We start from the raw sequence: 18,054 nt of genomic DNA, 5'->3' as shown, positions 1-18,054 counted from the left end.
TAAATTTCAAATACAACATCATTGAAGATGAACTCAATTTATTTCCTTACCTATTACTCCCTTTAGAATAATAAAATTTTTTTTAGATCCATGGATAAATGTATATTTCCATGTCATGACTTGTTTTAGAATAGTACTTTTCATGTCCATTATGTCATTACAAACAGTAAATAAAATATTCTATATTATATACAGCTAAATATCCACAACAGTGAGAATTTATTCATCTAAGGAAAATACATTATATAAACTGGCAAACATGAGCTGATGCTCCCTGTAATCACTGAGCCATTAGGTTGGAACCAGCCCTAGCAGCATAGATCTAACCATCAAGAGCTCACAGACTGGAAAGAAGTCCACTATGGAGTAACACTTGTTCATAGAAAGTGCAGGCTATGTGACAGACACTGTACGTGTATATAGAAATCTAGCCTTGGCCTAAAGCCTCAACACAATTTTAGAACTCACTAAGTACTCTGAACTAAAAATAACAAATCCAAAGCCTAAGAATCATTGAAAAACCAAACAAACCAAACAACCTCCTTAAGGTCACAAAAAGTGCTATTTTAGACTTGTTCTTTAGTTTCTATGTCCAACTTGATGTTACCCTCATAGAATTCTACATAAAGAAAAAAATGTCTTTGAAATCCTATTTGGTGAGGTCCCAATAGTTTATTTTTGCTTTTATTTCCCTTGTCTCAGGAGACATATCTAATAAGAAGTTGCTATGGCTGATGTCAAAGAGATTACTGCCTGTGTTCTCCTCGAGGATGTTGATGGTTTTCTGTCTCATATTTAGATTTTTCATCCACTTTGAATTTATCTCTGTGTATAATGTAAGAGGAAGCAATATAAGAGACCCTCTCCCAATATCATTCTTTCACATGTTGCTGTCCGGTTTTCCCAAAACCATTTGTTGATGAGACTGACTTTTTCCCACTGGATATTCTTTCCTACTTTGTCAAAGATTAATTGGCCTTATAGTTGTGGGCTCATTTCTGGATTTTCTATCCTGTTCCATTGATCTTTGTGTCTGTTTTTGTGTAGTAACACACTGTCTTGATCACTATTGCTTCATAATATAACTTGAAGTCGGAAATTATGATGCCTCCAGCTTTGCTTTGCTTTATCAAGATTGTTTTGCCTGTTTGGGGTCTTTTGTGGTTCTATATAAATTTTAGGATTGTTTGTTCTATCTCTGTAAAAAATGCTTGTGGTATTTTGATAGGGATTGCATTAAATGTGTAGATTGCTTTGGGTAATATAGACATTTCAACAATATTTGTTCTTCCAATCCATGAGCATGGAATGTTGGGACTTTATCAAAATAAAAAGCTTCTGCATACTGAAGGAAGCAATCAAGAAAACTAAAAGGCAGCCTATGGATTAGGAGAAGATATTTGAAAATGACACATCTGATAAAGGCTAGTATCTAAAATATATAAAGAACTTATAAAACTGAACACCCAAAACAAATCATCCAGTTAAAAAATGAGAAGACATGAATAGACATTTTTCCAAAGAAAGCATACAGATGGCTAATAGACACATGAAAAGATGCTCAACATCACTCATTATCAGAGAAATACAAATCAAAACTACAATGGGAAATCATCTCACACCAGTCAGAATGACTAAAATTAACAACACAGGAAAAAACAGGTGTTGACGAGGATGACGAAAGGGGAACTCTCTTACCCTGTTGGTAGGAATGTAAACTAGTGCAGCCACTCTGGAAAACAGCATGGAGGTTCCTCAGAAAGTTAAAACTAAAACTACCTTATGATCCAGCAACTGCACTATTAGGTATTTACTGAAAGGATACAAAAATACTGATTTGAAGGGATACATGCACCCCGATAATAGAAAGAGCCCAAATATCCATTGACTGATGAATGGATAAAGAAGAAGTGGTATGGTGTGTGTGTGTGTGTGTGTGTGTGTGTGTGTGTGTGTGTGTGTAATGGAATATTACTCAGTCACAAAAGAGTAAAATCTTAACATTTGCAACTATGTGGATGGAGCCTGAGAATACTATGCTAAGCGAAATAAGTAAGTCAAAGAAAGACAAATACCATATGATTTCACTCATATGTGGAATTTAAGAAACAAAACAAATGAATATGGGGGGAATAAAAGAGAGGCAAACCAGGAAACAGACTATTATAGAGAAGAAACTGAGGGTTACTGGAGGGGAGATGGAGGGGAGGGTGGGTAAATAGGTGATAGGTATTAAGGGGGTCACTTGTGATGAGCACTAGGTGTTGTATGTGATGAATCACTAAATTCTGCACATGAAACTAATATTACACTGTATGTTAGCTAACTGGAATTTAAATAAAAATTTGAAGAGAAAAAAAAAAAAAAGAAATCCTATATGGGCCCAAGTCATAATCTTGTCATATGTTGGCTTTGTGAACTTGGATGACACCTAATTCTTTTAACTTCAGCTTTCTCATCTGGTAATCTAACACAACTCATTGAGAATGAGAAGTTTTATTATAAAAAAAATGTCACCTGTGAGGGAGGGTCTAAAACAGGTTTTAACAAAGCCGTACAATTAAATAAAACCGAAAATCAATAGCTCCAAAACACCCATTTAAGTCTGGTCATTCTGCATGGCCTCATTTCTGTTATAGAATGTCTTCTATGCTGGAAAAACTTGTAGCACCTGGCCAGGGCCAAAGGTGGCCTTCATTACCGGCTATTAACTGATTTCTGTTTCTGCATGGCTTCTGAGTCAAAGTCCTAAGGGACAACAGCTATTTACCAACCAGTATGAAAACATTCCAGTATCTTAACAATAGTAAATGCCATAGTTGTGTGACTTTCTAGATAGTAGATATAGCAGATAACCTTTACTTTGCTCTCACAATATTTTAGCTGTGTATTGGTTTATTTTCTCTCAACACTTGGAATATATTATTCCATGGTCTTCTGGATTTTATTACTGCTGTTGAGTAGTCTGCTGAGGGTCATCATTACCATAAATGTAATATGTTTCTTCTCTTGGGTTCTTTTTTAAAGTCTTTATGACTTGGGTTGATGTTTTTCAGTTTTGATATGATGTCTCTAGATATAATTTTTTTTTATTCTCTTGAGGAATTACATTTTCCAGATCTGAAGATTCATATTCTCATCAAGTATTGCTACTACTTCAGGTATTATTTCTTTCAATATTTCCAAAATTATTCTCTCTTGCTTTTCCTTCTGGAACTCCTATTATACTTGCTCATTCCATATTCGTCTGTTAACCTCTCATATTTTCATCTTTATACTACATCTTGGGTCACTTTCTCAGAAATTTTTTACTAGTTCATAAGTTCTCTTTTTTGTCTTAAAAAATACTCATTTGTATCAAGTTCATATATGCAAATAGTTTAAAGTATCAAAGAGGCAACCGCTTTAATTTTTTCTACTGATTCCTTTAGTTATGACTTCCTCATCACTAAATAATATGGTTTTACTGCTAGTTCTTGATTTCTCAGATGTGGGTAGTATTTCTGTTATCTATTCCTATCTAAAACCACACCAAAACCTAGTGTCTTCAAACAATTTGTTATTTCTCAATATACTGTGAGGCAATAGGATGGTTCTTCTACTTTGTATCAGTTAAGATGCTGGACAACCAGAGGGCCTTAAATAATGTCACTCACATAGCTGGAAGTTTGTCCTGACTGCCAGCTGGAAGTTTAGCTGACGTTGTCAGCCAGAACATTTTAGCTCTCTTCCACATGGTCTCTCTATGGCAGCTGGATTCTCAGAGTCAATTATATGTATATATAATATATTACTATATATTATAAATATAATATATAGTAATATATTATATATAAATAATATATAAAATATATTTTATTTATATAAATAATATATAATATATTTATTTATTTATATTTATTTATATATTTATTTATTTATATAAATATTTATATATAAATAAATATTTATATATAAACATTTAATATTTAATTTTATATATTAATATATTATAATATAATTATATTTAATTATATTTAATAATTTAATTACATTTATGTATTTATATAATATATATTTATATATAATTTAATTATATTTAATAATTAATATATTATAATATTATATATTATATATTATATATAACAATATATAATTAATATATATTAATATTTATATTTATATAAATATAAATAAATAAATTTATACATATAAATAAATATTTATTTATATAAATAATATAATATATATGTGTGTTATATATATAATTATACATATAATTATATATATAATACACACACACATATATATATTAGGACTGTTATGCCTTCTTAATTAATTTGCCTTCTTATCATAATGAAACATCCCTCTGAAGAGGCTCAGAAAAAGTCTCCCCAAATTATGCTACTGTGACATGGAGATCATGTTGACCTAAAGGCAATCAAGTCCCAGTGGCCTCATGAAAAGCTCTTTACTGCTGCCTTATCTATAAAAAAGAAGTAAAAATGTCCCCATTTGTGGGGAAATTCTGCAATTATAAAGGAAACTTATATTGGAAAGGGGGCCTGTACCAGAAAGAGATCTATTACCAGAGATAATTTTTTACATAAGAAATTTATGTGCATAACAGGGCAAGATTTGTTTCCCAAACATCTACTACTCTCACTTTCCTATGAATGGTCTTCCTTCCCTTTGTAGCCCCAGACCTCTACACCTTTCCTTAACTCAAGATGTTACAGAAACCTCAATTACCTGGCTGCCTTTTGAATTTAATATCTTTTAAAGGCTCCCATACATATGTTATTAAATTTGTTTTTCTCTTGTTAACCTGTTTTATGTCATTTTAATTGTTAGACCAGTCACAGAACCTAGCAGGGTAGAAGAAAAATTTTTCCTCCCAGCACCTTCTTATCCCTAGTAATTCTCCTTATATTGAAGTCTAATTTGTCAGATATTAATATAATCACACAAGCTCTATGGTTAGTATTTGCATGGTTATATCATTTCTCATCCTTATTTTATTTTATTATTTTATTTTATTTTTATTTTTATTTTATTGAGAAAGTGTTAATGGGAGAGAGAGGCAGAGGGAGAGATGGGGAGAGAGAGAGAATGAGAATATCTTAAGCAGGCTCCACACTCACATAGAGCTTGATCATGACCTGAGCTGAAATCAAGAGTCAGATGCTCAACTGACTGAGTCACCCAGGTGCTCCTTTTCATCCTTACTTTTGTTTTAATATAGTTTTTTGATGTTTACTTATTTTTGAGAAAGATAGAGACAGAGTGTGAGTGGGGAAGGGGCAGAGATAGAGGAAGGCACAGAATCTGAAACAGGCTCCAGGCTCTGAGCTGTCAGCACAGAGCTGGATGCTGGGCTTGAACTCACTACCTGTGTGATCATGACCTGAGCCAAAGTTGGATGCTTGGCCTACTGAGTCACCCAGGTGCCCCTCATCCCTACTTTTAATCTGTTTTCATATTAAAAGTGCATCACTTGGGAATGACATATGGTGAAGCCTTTTTTTTTCTTTTTTTAATTAATAGTCTGAGAAAACAATCCCTAACTTTTAATTGTTGTGTTTAGCCCATTTAAAGTAATTATTTATCTGGTTGGTTTAAGTCTACCATCTTGTAATTTGTTTTTCATTTGTCCTATCAGTTCTTTCTTCCTTTTCTCTCTTACTGCACTCTTGGATTGAGTTGTCTATTTCCTTGTTTTTAATATTCCCTTTTACCTATTCTTTAACTGTATAGCTGTATGTATTTGGGGTGTGTGTGTGTGTGTGTGTGCCCTATTTATTGTGTCTTCTAGTGATTGCTCTAGGGCAGTGGTTCTCAACAGGGGAAAATATTGACTCCCAGGGGGACATTTGACAGTGTCAGAATAAATTTTTGGTTGTCACATTGGGAAAGGTGAGTGCAAATGGCATCTAGTGAGTAGAGGCTAAGGATGCTGTTAAACATCTTACAATGCACAAGCCAGGCCTCCATGAAAAAGATGATCTGGCCCAATATGCTGAGGTTAAGAAATCCTGCTTTAGGTATTATTGTATGCATTCTTCATTAACCACAGACTACCTTGAAATTATATTAAAACACTTCTCTATTAGTAGAAGAATGTTACAACTGTGTATTTCCACTAACTTCTCCTTTCCTTTGTGTTACCTTTATTTCACTTCTCAGCTACAACTCCTAAAACACATTGTTATTTTTAATTTTTGCTTTATAAGGTCAACTGTCCTTTTATTTTTTTTAATGTTTGTTATATTTTTTTAAGTTTATTTATTTTGAGAGAGAGAAGAGAGAGGATCCCAAGCAGGCTCCATGCTGCCAGCATAGAGCCCAATGTGGAGATCAATCCCATGAACCATGAGATCATGAGCTGAGCCAAAGCCACAAGTTGGACGCTTTAGCAGATTGAGCCACCCAGGTGCCCTAGCTGTCCTTTTAAAAACAAAACAACAAAAAAGTATATTTATCTACATTTCTAGTGCTCTTTATTCTTTGCAAGTCTGAGTATCCGTTTGGTTTCATTTTCATGCACCTGATGAGTTTCCATTGGCCTTTTTTGTAGTAAAAATCTGTTGTAATGAATTCTCTCAGTGTTTATCAGAAAATGTCTTTATTTTGCTTTCCTTTTTATTTTTTTTAATTTTTTTTAATGTTTATTTACGTTTGAGATAAAGAGAGACACAGTGGCATGAGAAGGGAGGGGCAGAGAGAGGGATACACAGAATCCAAAGCAGGCTCCAGGCTTTGAGCTGTCAGCACAAAGCCCGATGTGGGGCTCAAACTCACAGACCTCAAGATCATGACCGGAGCTGAAGTCAGACACTTAACCAACTGAGCCACCCAGGTGCCCCTATTTTGCTTTCATTTCATTTTTCATTTCTGAAAATTATTCACCCTAAATGTAGAATTCTAGGTCGACAGTTGTTTCCTTACTCCCTCCCTCCCTTCTTTCTTCCTTCCCTTTTCTTCCTTTCTTTTCATCCTTCCTCTTTCTTTTCCTTTTTCTTTCTCTTTAAAAATATCATTCCACTGTGGCTTGCATTTGTCCTGAGAGATCAGATGGAGTTATTGTTCCCCTATATTTTTTTTACCTCGGATTTTTTTTTAGAGATTTTTCTCTTTATCTTTAATTTTCCACACTATAGGTATGATATGCCTAGGTGTAAATTCTTATTTATCCTTTTTAGGATTTGTTGAAATTTTTGGATCCATGTTTGAATTTCTTGTCAAATGTACATAATTTTTGCCATTATTTGTTCTTCAAATGCTTTTTCCACCCAATTCTTTCTACCACTTTTGGAACTCAAGCACAAATATGTTGGACCACTTGATATTATTTCATAAGAAGATGACACTGGTATTTTTTCTCAATCCTTTTTCTCTCTGGATTAATTTCAACTGAACTGTTTTCAAATGTGCTAATCCTTTCTTCTATCAAACCTGCTGTTAAGCCCAATTGATACATTTTTGAAATTTCTGATATTGTATTTTTCAATACAATTTTAAGTTCCAAAATGTATTTGCTTCTTCTTGATGTTTCTATTTATCTCCTGAAATGCCATGTATCTATACCAATTATGTCCATATTTTCTTGTATATGTTTTCACATGTTTATAGTAGTTGTATTCATGTTCTCAACAAGGTCTAATAAATGGGTCTTCTCCAGGTCTTTTATTATTAACTGTCCTTTCCTTGATTATGGCTCCCAGTTTTCTGCTTATTTTCATGTCTGTTTTAAAAAATTAATTTATATTAAATGTGTGTAAAACAACAGTGAAAACTAATGTATAATTTTTGTTCCATTTTGATTATTCCCAGAGTACAAGGCTTTTCCTCAGCTAGGGTGAGAGTGATTATTCAGATTCTTCCAAGAGTCATGTTGAACACAGTCAAGCCATGTATATACTGTATATAAAGTTTTAACTCACCGGTAATTAGACTTTGATTTTTTTTAAAAAGTATTTGAGCTGGGAGTTAGGTTACTTTCAGAAAATTTTGGCTCATCTTCAGATTCAATTTTAATAGGACCCAGAGTCCAAGCACTGCAAGGATGCAGAGAAATACACAGTTTGTCACAGTTTTCTAGTCTTTCTTCCATTGCTGCTTTCTTGGCAATATTTGGGTGTAAGTGGCATGTGGAGAGAGGGCTGCAAAGGTAATTTATTTTCAGATCTGGAGCTTATTCTGGTTATCTATTGCTTCATCACACATTACCCCAAATTTAACAGTTTAAACATTTGAAATGAAGATATTTGAGTTGAAACAAAACAGTAATATTTGAATGTTTGTTTGGGGTGGGGAGGGGCAGAGAGAGGGAAAGAGACCAAGCAGGCACCATGCTCAGCACAGAGCCCAACGTGGGGCTTAATTCCACAACCACGAGATTATGACCTGAGCTAAAGTCAAGAGGCAGACACTTAACAAACTGAGCCACCCAGGTGCCCCACAATATTTGAAACAAAAAATATTTTATTATGTGGATCTGGCTGGAAGTAACCTCAAGAATTATCTTGAGGTGTTTCCAATCACAGGCCTATTGGTTGATATCAACCGTTGGTATCACTTGGGATGACCCAGACCATCTCCACACACCATGTCATATATGGACTCCATACACTGCACTCACAGCTGCAAACTCATGGGTCCTAAAAGGACCAGACAGAACTGTATCACTTTTATGACTTAGTCTCAAAACTCACATATTATTTCCACTATTGTTGCAAACTTGATGAAATTCAAGAGGGATCATGGACACTACCACTTGATGGGAGAATGTCATCAGATGCGTCAGATTTCTTCCAGATTCTGGTATCTCTCACAAACCCACACTGCTGCCTAAACCTTGGTTGGTTTCTCCTCATTACCATCTTTGCTGGACCAATTCTTCAACTGTCCATATTTAGCCCAGGTATCTACTCCCAAGTAGGAAGCTGCTGAAGCTTTTTGTTCATGTATGAATATCTCATTTCTCTGAAAATTAGTTCATCTAGGCTTTCTTCTATTTATTGTTCCTTGCTGACTTCATAAAAAAATGAGTTTAATTTTGTTGAAGTCTTTGTTACCACATGCCTTTCATGTCCTATATTTTAACTAGAAGCAGAAATCTCTTCATTCATGTTTAATTTCAATGTCTTTATTTTTCATTTCAATTAGTTGTTTTAATCAACTATCCTTTCATATTTCCTTGTTCTCTTTTTTATGACATTAACTATTTTAAACATGCTAGGGGTGCCTAGGTGACTCAGTCAGTTAAGCATTGACTTGGGCTCAGGTCATGATCTGACAGTTTGTGGGTTTGAGCCCCGCTTCGGACTCTGTGCTGATAGCTCAGAGCCTGGAGCCTGCTTCAGACTCTGTGTCTCCCTCTCTCTCAGCCCCTCCCCTGCTTGCACTTCTTTCTCTCAAAAATGAATAAACATTAAAATAAAAATTTTAACATGCTTATGGCATGATTGCTTTTTATATTTAATGTATTAAATTCATGGTTTTGTTTTTCTCTGCTATTCCGTGTGTCTGCTTTGTACCATAGTAGTTCATTTGTAATTTGTGATTGCAAGCTCATTTTCAATGTGGTTTTATATCTATGGAAATCCTGTGAAACTTACATGGAAAGTATGTATGTCTTTCTCCTTCCCCTAGTGAATGTTTTTGCTTTGCAAGAAATATCAAGAGTATCAATGCCTCAAAACCACTTTTTATGTTAATTTCTTAGCCTGGAGTTCCAAGACTGAGGTTACTGTAAATCCCAATTTCTTAATAGAAAAAGAGCCACTTTTTTTCCTAACCCAGCTTTCATCAATATTAACAAACTTGCTTTTTATCTCCTACCCTTCCTAGCCCTACTTTCTGATGGTAGAACTGGACTCAGCAGAATACCTTCTCTTTTGTTGGCAGGTTCTATGTTGAGATCTTCCAATAAGGGTGCTGAGGAGACAGTGCAAGACTCAAAAAGGCAACTTAATTCTTTTTTTGCTATTTTGTTCTCCATGTAATGGCAAGTGGATCAGCAGGAAGGAGTCCTGGCAGTGGTTACCACAGTGGCACAGCCCTCCTACTCCAGTGGTAAGTGCCCCCCCGTCCATAGAGGTGGGTTCACTCACAGGCAGACACCTTCCATCTAGCTTCTCCATTACCAGAGGAGCAGGGCAGGTTTCTATGGCATCCACAGTCTTCTCTGAGGTCTGAATGTGCACTTTGTAGGGCTGTCCTCTAAATGGCTAAATTCCTCTTCTGTTCATTTTCCCTCAGTCCCAGGGGTGATGGCTGCTCCCAGCAGTACCTACATCTGTTAGAACTTGGTTTCCTTCTAGCATTAACCACCATTTATCTGTTTAATAATTTCTCATGTTCCCTGTTCAAGTTACTAGTTCAGTTTCTGACTAGGCAAGAGAGATCTGAAACAAATTCTGCCAATTGGAAACACTCCATATTAATTATATAACCGTTCTTATTAGTTCCTCTCTTTGTGAAATGTAAATGTAGGGTGAGCAAAAAAGGAAGCAAATTACTTGGTGTATACTGTAGTCAGTGACACTGACCAACTAATGAAGCTCATCACACATCCAAAAGTCAGAAGGAATGGGACACTGGTGATTGAGCCATAAGTTAAGTAATTTCCCCTTGACTTTCCCTTTTATCTTCAAGTGTACCCTTGCACACCTTCATTCTTGGAAAATCACCTAAATGTTCAATTTAGTTATACAAATGTAAAGTAAAAGACCATTACAGAAATAAAAACATTTGAGAGCAGTGATTTTTAAGGAGCTAATTCACTCTGTATAACAATGCAAAGGTTGTTTGTATTATAGGCAGAGTTGGTTCACTTGGACTGTTTTTTTTATAGGAATGTTTGTTTTTTAAGTATGAAATTAAGCTGTGATGTGCCTACAAAGTGTTACTTATCATTATGGAAATATGCTCTTTGTTGAGCCATTATTGAGCACTAAGGAGCTGTAACCAGATTTAGTACACCTACATTTTCACTTCATAATGTACAGAAATAGTGTACAAAAGAACTAGGCAATGCTGGATCAAGTTAAACCTGGACTGGACTATTCTTTCACATATTATTATTTAAAATCGAATATATAGGACTTTAGGACCCATAATGATACCAGATTATTGTATTATGAGACCATTCTATTTATGTTCCTAAGGCAAATACTCCTAATTGGTAAGGAGTAAGTTCTCCCCATAAGCCAGTGAATGGCCTTATTTTCAGTCATCCTGAAAAGATGCAGATCATGGGACAGAAAGGCCTAGGAGATGGAAAACACGTTCCTCTATGTAGACCACGATATCCTGGAGCCTTACTTCAAGCAATGGTGTGGAGTACATTTAAGTGCAGGTCTAAGAGGCAGAATTTTGAAAACCCTAGTGTTTTTCACAAGATGCCAGGGATATAGATACAAAGGAAAAACTTGTTGAAGAAAATCTCCTTCAACCTGTATAACAATAACAGCTAATATTTATATTCTATTTAGGGTATTATAGTTATAGTATGGCATATAATGTACATTGCAAAAAGTATAGTGTAATCATATTATACTAAGCTCTTAACATTATACTAAGCACTTGCTTTTAATATTCTACTAAGCACTCGATTAAATGCTTAATCACTGGGGCGCCTGGGTGGCGCAATCGGTTAAGCGTCCAACTTCAGCCAGGTCACGATCTCGAGGTCCGTGAGTTCGAGCCCCGCGTCAGGCTCTGGGCTGATGGCTCAGAGCCTGGAGCCTGTTTCTGATTCTGTGTCTCCCTCTCTCTCTGCCCCTCCCCCATTCATGCTCTGTCTCTCTCTGTCCCAAAAATAAATAAACGTTGAAAAAAAAAATTTTAAAAAAAATGCTTAATCACTTAGGGGCACTTGGGTGGCTCAGTCACTTACGTGTCTGATTCTTGATTTCGGCTCAGGTCATGATCTCACAGTTCTCGAGATCAAGCTCCGTGTTAGGTATGCGCTGGCAGCATGGAGCCTGCCTGGGATTCTCTGTTTCCCTCTCCCTCTCTGCCTGCCCCCCTACCACTTGTGCTCTCTCTCTCTCAAAATAAATATTTTTTTAAACGCTTAAATAATTTATACTGACAACAAACCCATGAGGTAAACTTAATTGTCTCATTATCTACATTTTATAGCCATTTTATCTGGTATCCTGTGTAAATTTTGGTAATCTAAACTCTGTTCCAGTGAATTGAAAGAATGGATTTACATCCATGTTTGGACCACTATGGTAACAGAGAGCACAGAATGCTCCCCTAACCCCCCGAGAAACATGATTGTAGCAGCTGATCTCAAAAAGCAAAAAGCAATTAATAGCCAATAGAGGAATTCTGAGCAAAGAGATTCATATTTGAAACTTCACAATCCAGACGACAACTAGAGGTACAGATTGTATACTGATCGACTGCAGTTTCCATGAGAAAAACTTCTTCCTTTGACTTCAGAATAAACCACTAGAGAGAAAGGAACTTTGCAAGGGATGAGAAAGGAGAAAAGTCCTGCTAGCGGGAAGGTGGGTAGATGGCGTCTCTAGCAAGCTGATATTAAGTGGCCATCACTATAGATAATTTGTGTGTCTCTTACTGGTACATTGACTAGTCTGCTGGGCAAACTGCCATTTAAATGATTTCTCTAGCTGTGATAATTAAGCATAAAAATCCTACCAGAATACACTTGACTATTGTCTTTATTGATTCCATAACCATTCTCAAATGCAGGTTTGGAGATGCAATATTGTGCCATGGCAGAAACACAACAAGACTTGTGCTCAACTCATTTTATTGGAATCCACCTACATTAAAATCCTCATCACTTTCTAAATGTCTGCATTTGTTATCAAACTTAACCAAATTGGCTATTAATTCATCCTTCCTGCTGATAGGCCAGATTAAAAAAATTTTTTTCTCCAATTACAGATGTTTCAAATTATCATTTAAAAAATCTGAAAAAAATACAAGGAAAAAAATTGCCCAAATCCACAATCTTGCTAACATTGTTATTTACCAATTTTTATTTTTCCCTAGGAATATATGTAAGAAAGAATGTATATATGTATTTGAAAACATATGTGTTTTGTTTTAAATATGATTTGGAACACACTATATATATAGTTTTCTATCCTGATTTTTTTCATACATCAGCAGCATTTTGCCATGCTATTAAAGCTTTTTCAAAAAGTATTTCACATGGTTATGGAATAAGACCATACCAGCAAATTTAACCATCCTTCAATTGTTGAGCATTTACTTTCTTTCTGGCTCTTGACAAATATTTCCAAATGATTTTTCAGAACGAATTTCACTGTCCCCCATTCAGGACAATACTACTTCACTGTACCCTTTCAAAAACTGAACATTTTTATTAGGAAATTTTTGTCAACTGACAAGTGAACAGTGACTTTCCTTTGTGTTTTAATTTGTATTTTTTTAGATTAGTGAAGCCCATTTTTTAATGTTTTAATCATCTGCACTGACTCTGAGGATCGTTCATCCTTAACTGAGTCCAGATCTACTTTTAATAGAGGTTTATAAAATGTCTATAGTTGCATTAATTGTGGTGTCACATGCAGTTGTAAAAAAATAATATAGAGAAATCACTACATGTATCCTTTACCCAGTTTTCCTCAATGGTAATATCCTGCAAAACTATAACACAATGTCACAAACAGGATACTCACATTGACACAACCAAGATACAGGTTTTCCATCACCACAAGAATCCATTCTCTACTCCCTGATTCCTGGCAACCATGCAATCTGTTCTCTGTTTCTTTAATTTTGTCATTTCTAGAATTATACAATATGTAGCTTTTGATACTGGCATTTCAATTCAGAATAATCTTCTGCAGATTCACTTAATATGTGTGTGTCAATAGTATGTTCCTTTTTGTTGCTGAGTAGTAGTCCATAGCTTTCTTTAAACATTTATAGTTAAATTATTAGATTATTTCACTAATAAATTTGCTTGATTGTGGGGACTGAAAGAGGGAAAGAAAGTATGGTTGCTATTCAACATTTATTTATTTTTGGGACAGAGAGAGACAGAGCATGAACGGGGGAGGGGCAGAGAGAGAGGGAGACAGAATCGGAAACAGGCTCCAGGCTCTGAGCCATCAGCCCACAGCCCGACGCGGGGCTCGAACTCACGGGCCGCGAGATCGTGACCTGGCTGAAGTCGGACGCTTAACCGACTGCGCCACCCAGGCGCCCCAGTATGGTTGCTATTCAATAAGTCATTCAGTCATTCCACCAGTATTCACTGATTACAAACTAATAGGCCAAACATATCCTTTATGCACTTGGTTACAAAAAACGACCAAGACCCAAATAAGGTCAAAATTATTTAAGAGGCAGTTCTAAAACTGAAACCTAGGTCGGTCTAGATTTCAGGAAACAAGAAAACGAATAGCTCAGAAACGATTTTTTCATTAGTAACAATTTTCCAAAACGTAACAATTTTCCTAGATTAAATTACAACAGGCTAAAAATAGACATAGTTTTAAAAAAGCACTTTATGCAATGGACTGGGAGTTTACTAATCCACGCCTCAGATGCGATTTTAAGGCCCAAATCAAAAACCAAGTTGTACAGGAACACTTGAGAATGCAGACCGAGTCGCGTCAGAGTAGCTATCTCTTCGCATCTACTACAGAACCCAGCAGCACGCTTGGATTGGCAAGGCGTGGATTGATGTTCCTGAAAAACCACAGCCCTCGAACTGATTTCCTCTGGACCACTACCACCTCTCCGAAACGATCTGAAATTCTGATTTTAAACAAAACAAAAAGAGGCCGGTAGGGCACCATTAAAAAGCTTCTCTACAATATTGACAGTACGGAGATAGAAACGCAAACTAGAGACCAGAAAAGAAAAAAATTCCTGGTGCATTCAAAACTATTTCACTCAGTCCCCTGACTCTATTTGCCACTTATGGTGCAATATTAACTAAACCTAAGCACACAACACACAGAGAAGTGCCCCTTCTCATACCCGATGACTTCTGGCCTTGGGCTCTAGGTGAGCCGCTCACAAGGCTTTGGTACAAAGTTCAAAGGCTGAGCCTTGACGGTTGCGACGCGCGGAGACGCTCGGGACCCAGACGCGGGAAACGCAAGGAGAAAAGGAGACTTCTAGTTAGGTCAAGGTCCAACAAAACAAACATCCACACCCAGGAATTGAACTAGCTCCAAGGCAGAGGCTGCGGACGCGGGAGCTTGTGGAAGTGACGTAAGAACCGGTGGCCGGAGGAGGCGGGGCCGCAGAGGGAGGGCACCCTATTGGGGCCCGGGAGAGGGCGGGGGTGTGGCAGCGTCGGCGGCGAGGCGCTGGCCTGGGTGCTCGGGAGGGCGGGGTCTGGGTGCGCGACTCGCGGGGACTGGCTTCCTTCAGCGGCTGGAGGCGGTCACTTGTGCTAGGCTGAGGTCCCGAGGCGAGCGAGGGGCCATGCGGGCAGCGAGGGAGTCCAGATCGCGCAGCCCGGCACTCTTCCCTCGAGCGGCAGCGACTCGGTGGCTGCTGGAGTAACCGCTGCCTTTGTTCCGAGCGCCTGTCCCAGTCTCTCACGCCGTTGCGCGCCGGCCGGCCCGCCCTTGGTCCCCGAAGCCTCATTCGGCTCGTGCCGCGCGGATGCGGCTGCCGGGCCTGCGTGTGGGCTTTGAGCGGGAGGAGGAGGAGCGGCGGCGCCTGGGCGGCATGCGATGGGGAACTGCTGCTGGACGCAGTGCTTCGGGCTCCTCCGCAAGGAAGCGGGGCGGCTGCAACGTGTAGGAGGCGGTGGAGGGTAAGCCCGCTGGGGGAAGGGCCGAGCTCCCACTGGCTCCTCCCATTCTGCCCCTTGCGGGGAACCCCCTTCACTGTCTCCGTTTCCTCCCTCCGCCTATGTCTTGAAGTAGGCCGGGAGCCCCTCAGCCCGGCGTCGAGCGGGCTGTCGTGGTGGAGGCCCTGGTCGAGAGGTGTCCCCCAGGGAAAAAGCTAGAGAAGGGGGCGGGTGTCGCTCTTGCCGCCTCCAGCAAGACTCCCTCCGGGCGCGATGTCACGCGGGGAAGGAGTGGTGGCAGGCGTCTTCTCTGGGAAGCTATGGGGTACTCTCTACGAATGGGCAGTAGAACAGGCTTCACAACAACCCGGACACACCCTACGTTGAGTTTGGGCTGATGCCAAGGGTAATAGCTGTGTATTTGATCCTCCCTTTGGCTGTGACACAGCCGCTGAGAATCTGGCTCCAGAAAGTTGATATCTCAGAGGGATTGTTAGTAGAAGTCATGGATGCTGTAGGTAGTAAAATAAGGTTCCAGACATTGAGTAACTCTTTGACATGTACAAAGACTTGCCGAATTGCTGGGTTCCCAATAGGCATTCGGATTCTTGGTACTGATAACAAGAGGAGCAGTGTGTGGCTTTTCCGTATTAATTCTTTCGGTTATTTCCAGAGGAATGCTAGACCCTGATTGCTACCTATAAACTGTAATACTGAGGAAATCACAGTCCTTCTGAACCTCACGTCTCTTGATTAAAACTGGCATATGCATAGGTTTTTCTACTCACACCATCCATAGAATACTAGAATTTCATTGTTCCATTTTTGTGTTTTTATTTCTTACGGTGTTGGAAAAAAATTAGAACAAACTCCTTTGAAGTTGGCTTTGTTGTTGTTAAATGTTTCCCAGAAATTCAAACTTAGAATAGAAAATATGAACCAAGACGCTTTATGTAAGGAATAAGACTTTTTGCACTTTATGGAACAGATTGCTAAATTTTCAGTCTCTGTCTCATTGAACCAACATTATTAGGTAATAGGGTGTTCTGAATACACGAACGGGAAGCCACATGATTTATAATTTGGATCTTTTGGTGATGGAGATCTTATTTATATATGATTCACTCATTGGTTCGTCAGGTGCATATTCTTTGTGTTCATTGCATCACCTCACTGATACATAGTAGCCAAGGTTGTGCAGTAAGTAGTCTGAATGGAAAGGTTAGGATTTAAAGATTTTGTGCCTAGTTTAGTATCTTGGTTTCCCTGACTTAAGGGCTATTACTATCAAAGGGGAACATGACAGCTGTTTTTATCATGTCAGACATAATCCTGTAATTTACTCCTAATTTTTGTGTGCAAGTGCACCAATATAGTTAAATATGCTTAACTAGGTTTGAGTAAGGACTGGAAGCCACAAAATCTCTGGCTTTGTTAATATTCTGTTTGTATTTGTGTTGTGGTGTGTTAAAGTCTAATTGTAGAAATAGGGTCTTATGATCTAATTGGGTAAGCAGAAATCATTTGTATTTGATTTTGGACTACACTGTGGTGTCTGGAGTTTTTGTTTTGATCTTTCATTATGATTTTACAAACTAATTATGTTTTCCTTAGAGTGTAGCATTAAAATGGTAGATTTTACTCCCCAAGCACCTAAGCTTGGCCGCATAGGGAAGGGGCTGGGGGAAATCAGTGAAATCAGTGTGTTAATTGTTGGTTGATATGACATAAAAACATAATGGTTTGATCTGTTTTCCTCTGTTATGGGCAAAACTCCTTGAACAAGCAAGTCCTACTGAAGGAATGAACTTCTGTGGGTGTGGACACTGTCATCTAAAACCACATAATGGTGATATCAATAATTTTTCTATCAATCCATAAACATAGATTTGGACAAGACAGTTCCCTTATTTGAATATACTGATAACTTATTGTTTTACATTAATTTTCACATTGTTTTAGAAGCTTCTAGTAAGCATGCAGAGACAAGTGGATGTAGCTAATTGTTATTTACAGAATAAAGTTGCACTTTGCCTCTCGTTTTAGTTGCTTTTTTTAAATCCCCTGGTAATTCTGGTTTTCTTTTTGGTACAGGGTTAGATCGTTAACTAGTAGTTCATCTGAGGACGAAAAATTTAGGGAGTGATCGCAAGAACTTGATTTAATTTATATTTGTCACTATAGTTGTCATAGGTAGGAAAAAACTGGGCTTTCTTAGACTGTTTTAAGCTGGACATCACAAGGATGCTTTATGACCTAGGGCCTTAGCCTCATAGATTCCCCAAGGGTATCTCAAAGTCAGATCA

At 37.7% G+C, this 18,054-nt stretch overlaps 2 protein-coding genes across 2 annotated transcripts in view; one reads left to right on the top strand and one right to left on the bottom strand.

Moving 5' to 3' along the window:
- Nucleotides 1–14,149: 14,149 nt before the first annotated feature.
- LOC125163769 (protein transport protein sec31-like) lies at nt 14,150–15,661 on the bottom strand. The gene is made up of 2 exons (XM_047855937.1): nt 14,983–15,661; nt 14,150–14,757 (listed from the first exon to the last, which is right to left on the bottom strand). Exon 1 carries the CDS (start codon nt 15,598–15,600, stop codon nt 15,127–15,129), a length of 474 nt encoding a protein of 157 aa, XP_047711893.1. The 5' UTR covers nt 15,601–15,661; the 3' UTR covers nt 14,150–14,757; nt 14,983–15,126.
- AP1AR (adaptor related protein complex 1 associated regulatory protein) overlaps nt 15,403–18,054 on the top strand; it is a 43,936-nt gene continuing 41,284 nt past the window's right edge. Inside the window, exon 1 of the mRNA XM_047855936.1 lies at nt 15,403–15,772. Within this exon, the coding sequence (XP_047711892.1) occupies nt 15,690–15,772 (83 nt within the window). The 5' untranslated portion in view covers nt 15,403–15,689. The remainder of the gene's footprint in view (nt 15,773–18,054) is intronic.

The sequence above is a fragment of the Prionailurus viverrinus genome, chromosome B1 (genome assembly GCF_022837055.1).
Source record: "Prionailurus viverrinus isolate Anna chromosome B1, UM_Priviv_1.0, whole genome shotgun sequence".
NCBI lineage: Eukaryota > Metazoa > Chordata > Mammalia > Carnivora > Felidae > Prionailurus > Prionailurus viverrinus.
This window is presented reverse-complemented; position numbering and strand designations above follow the sequence as displayed.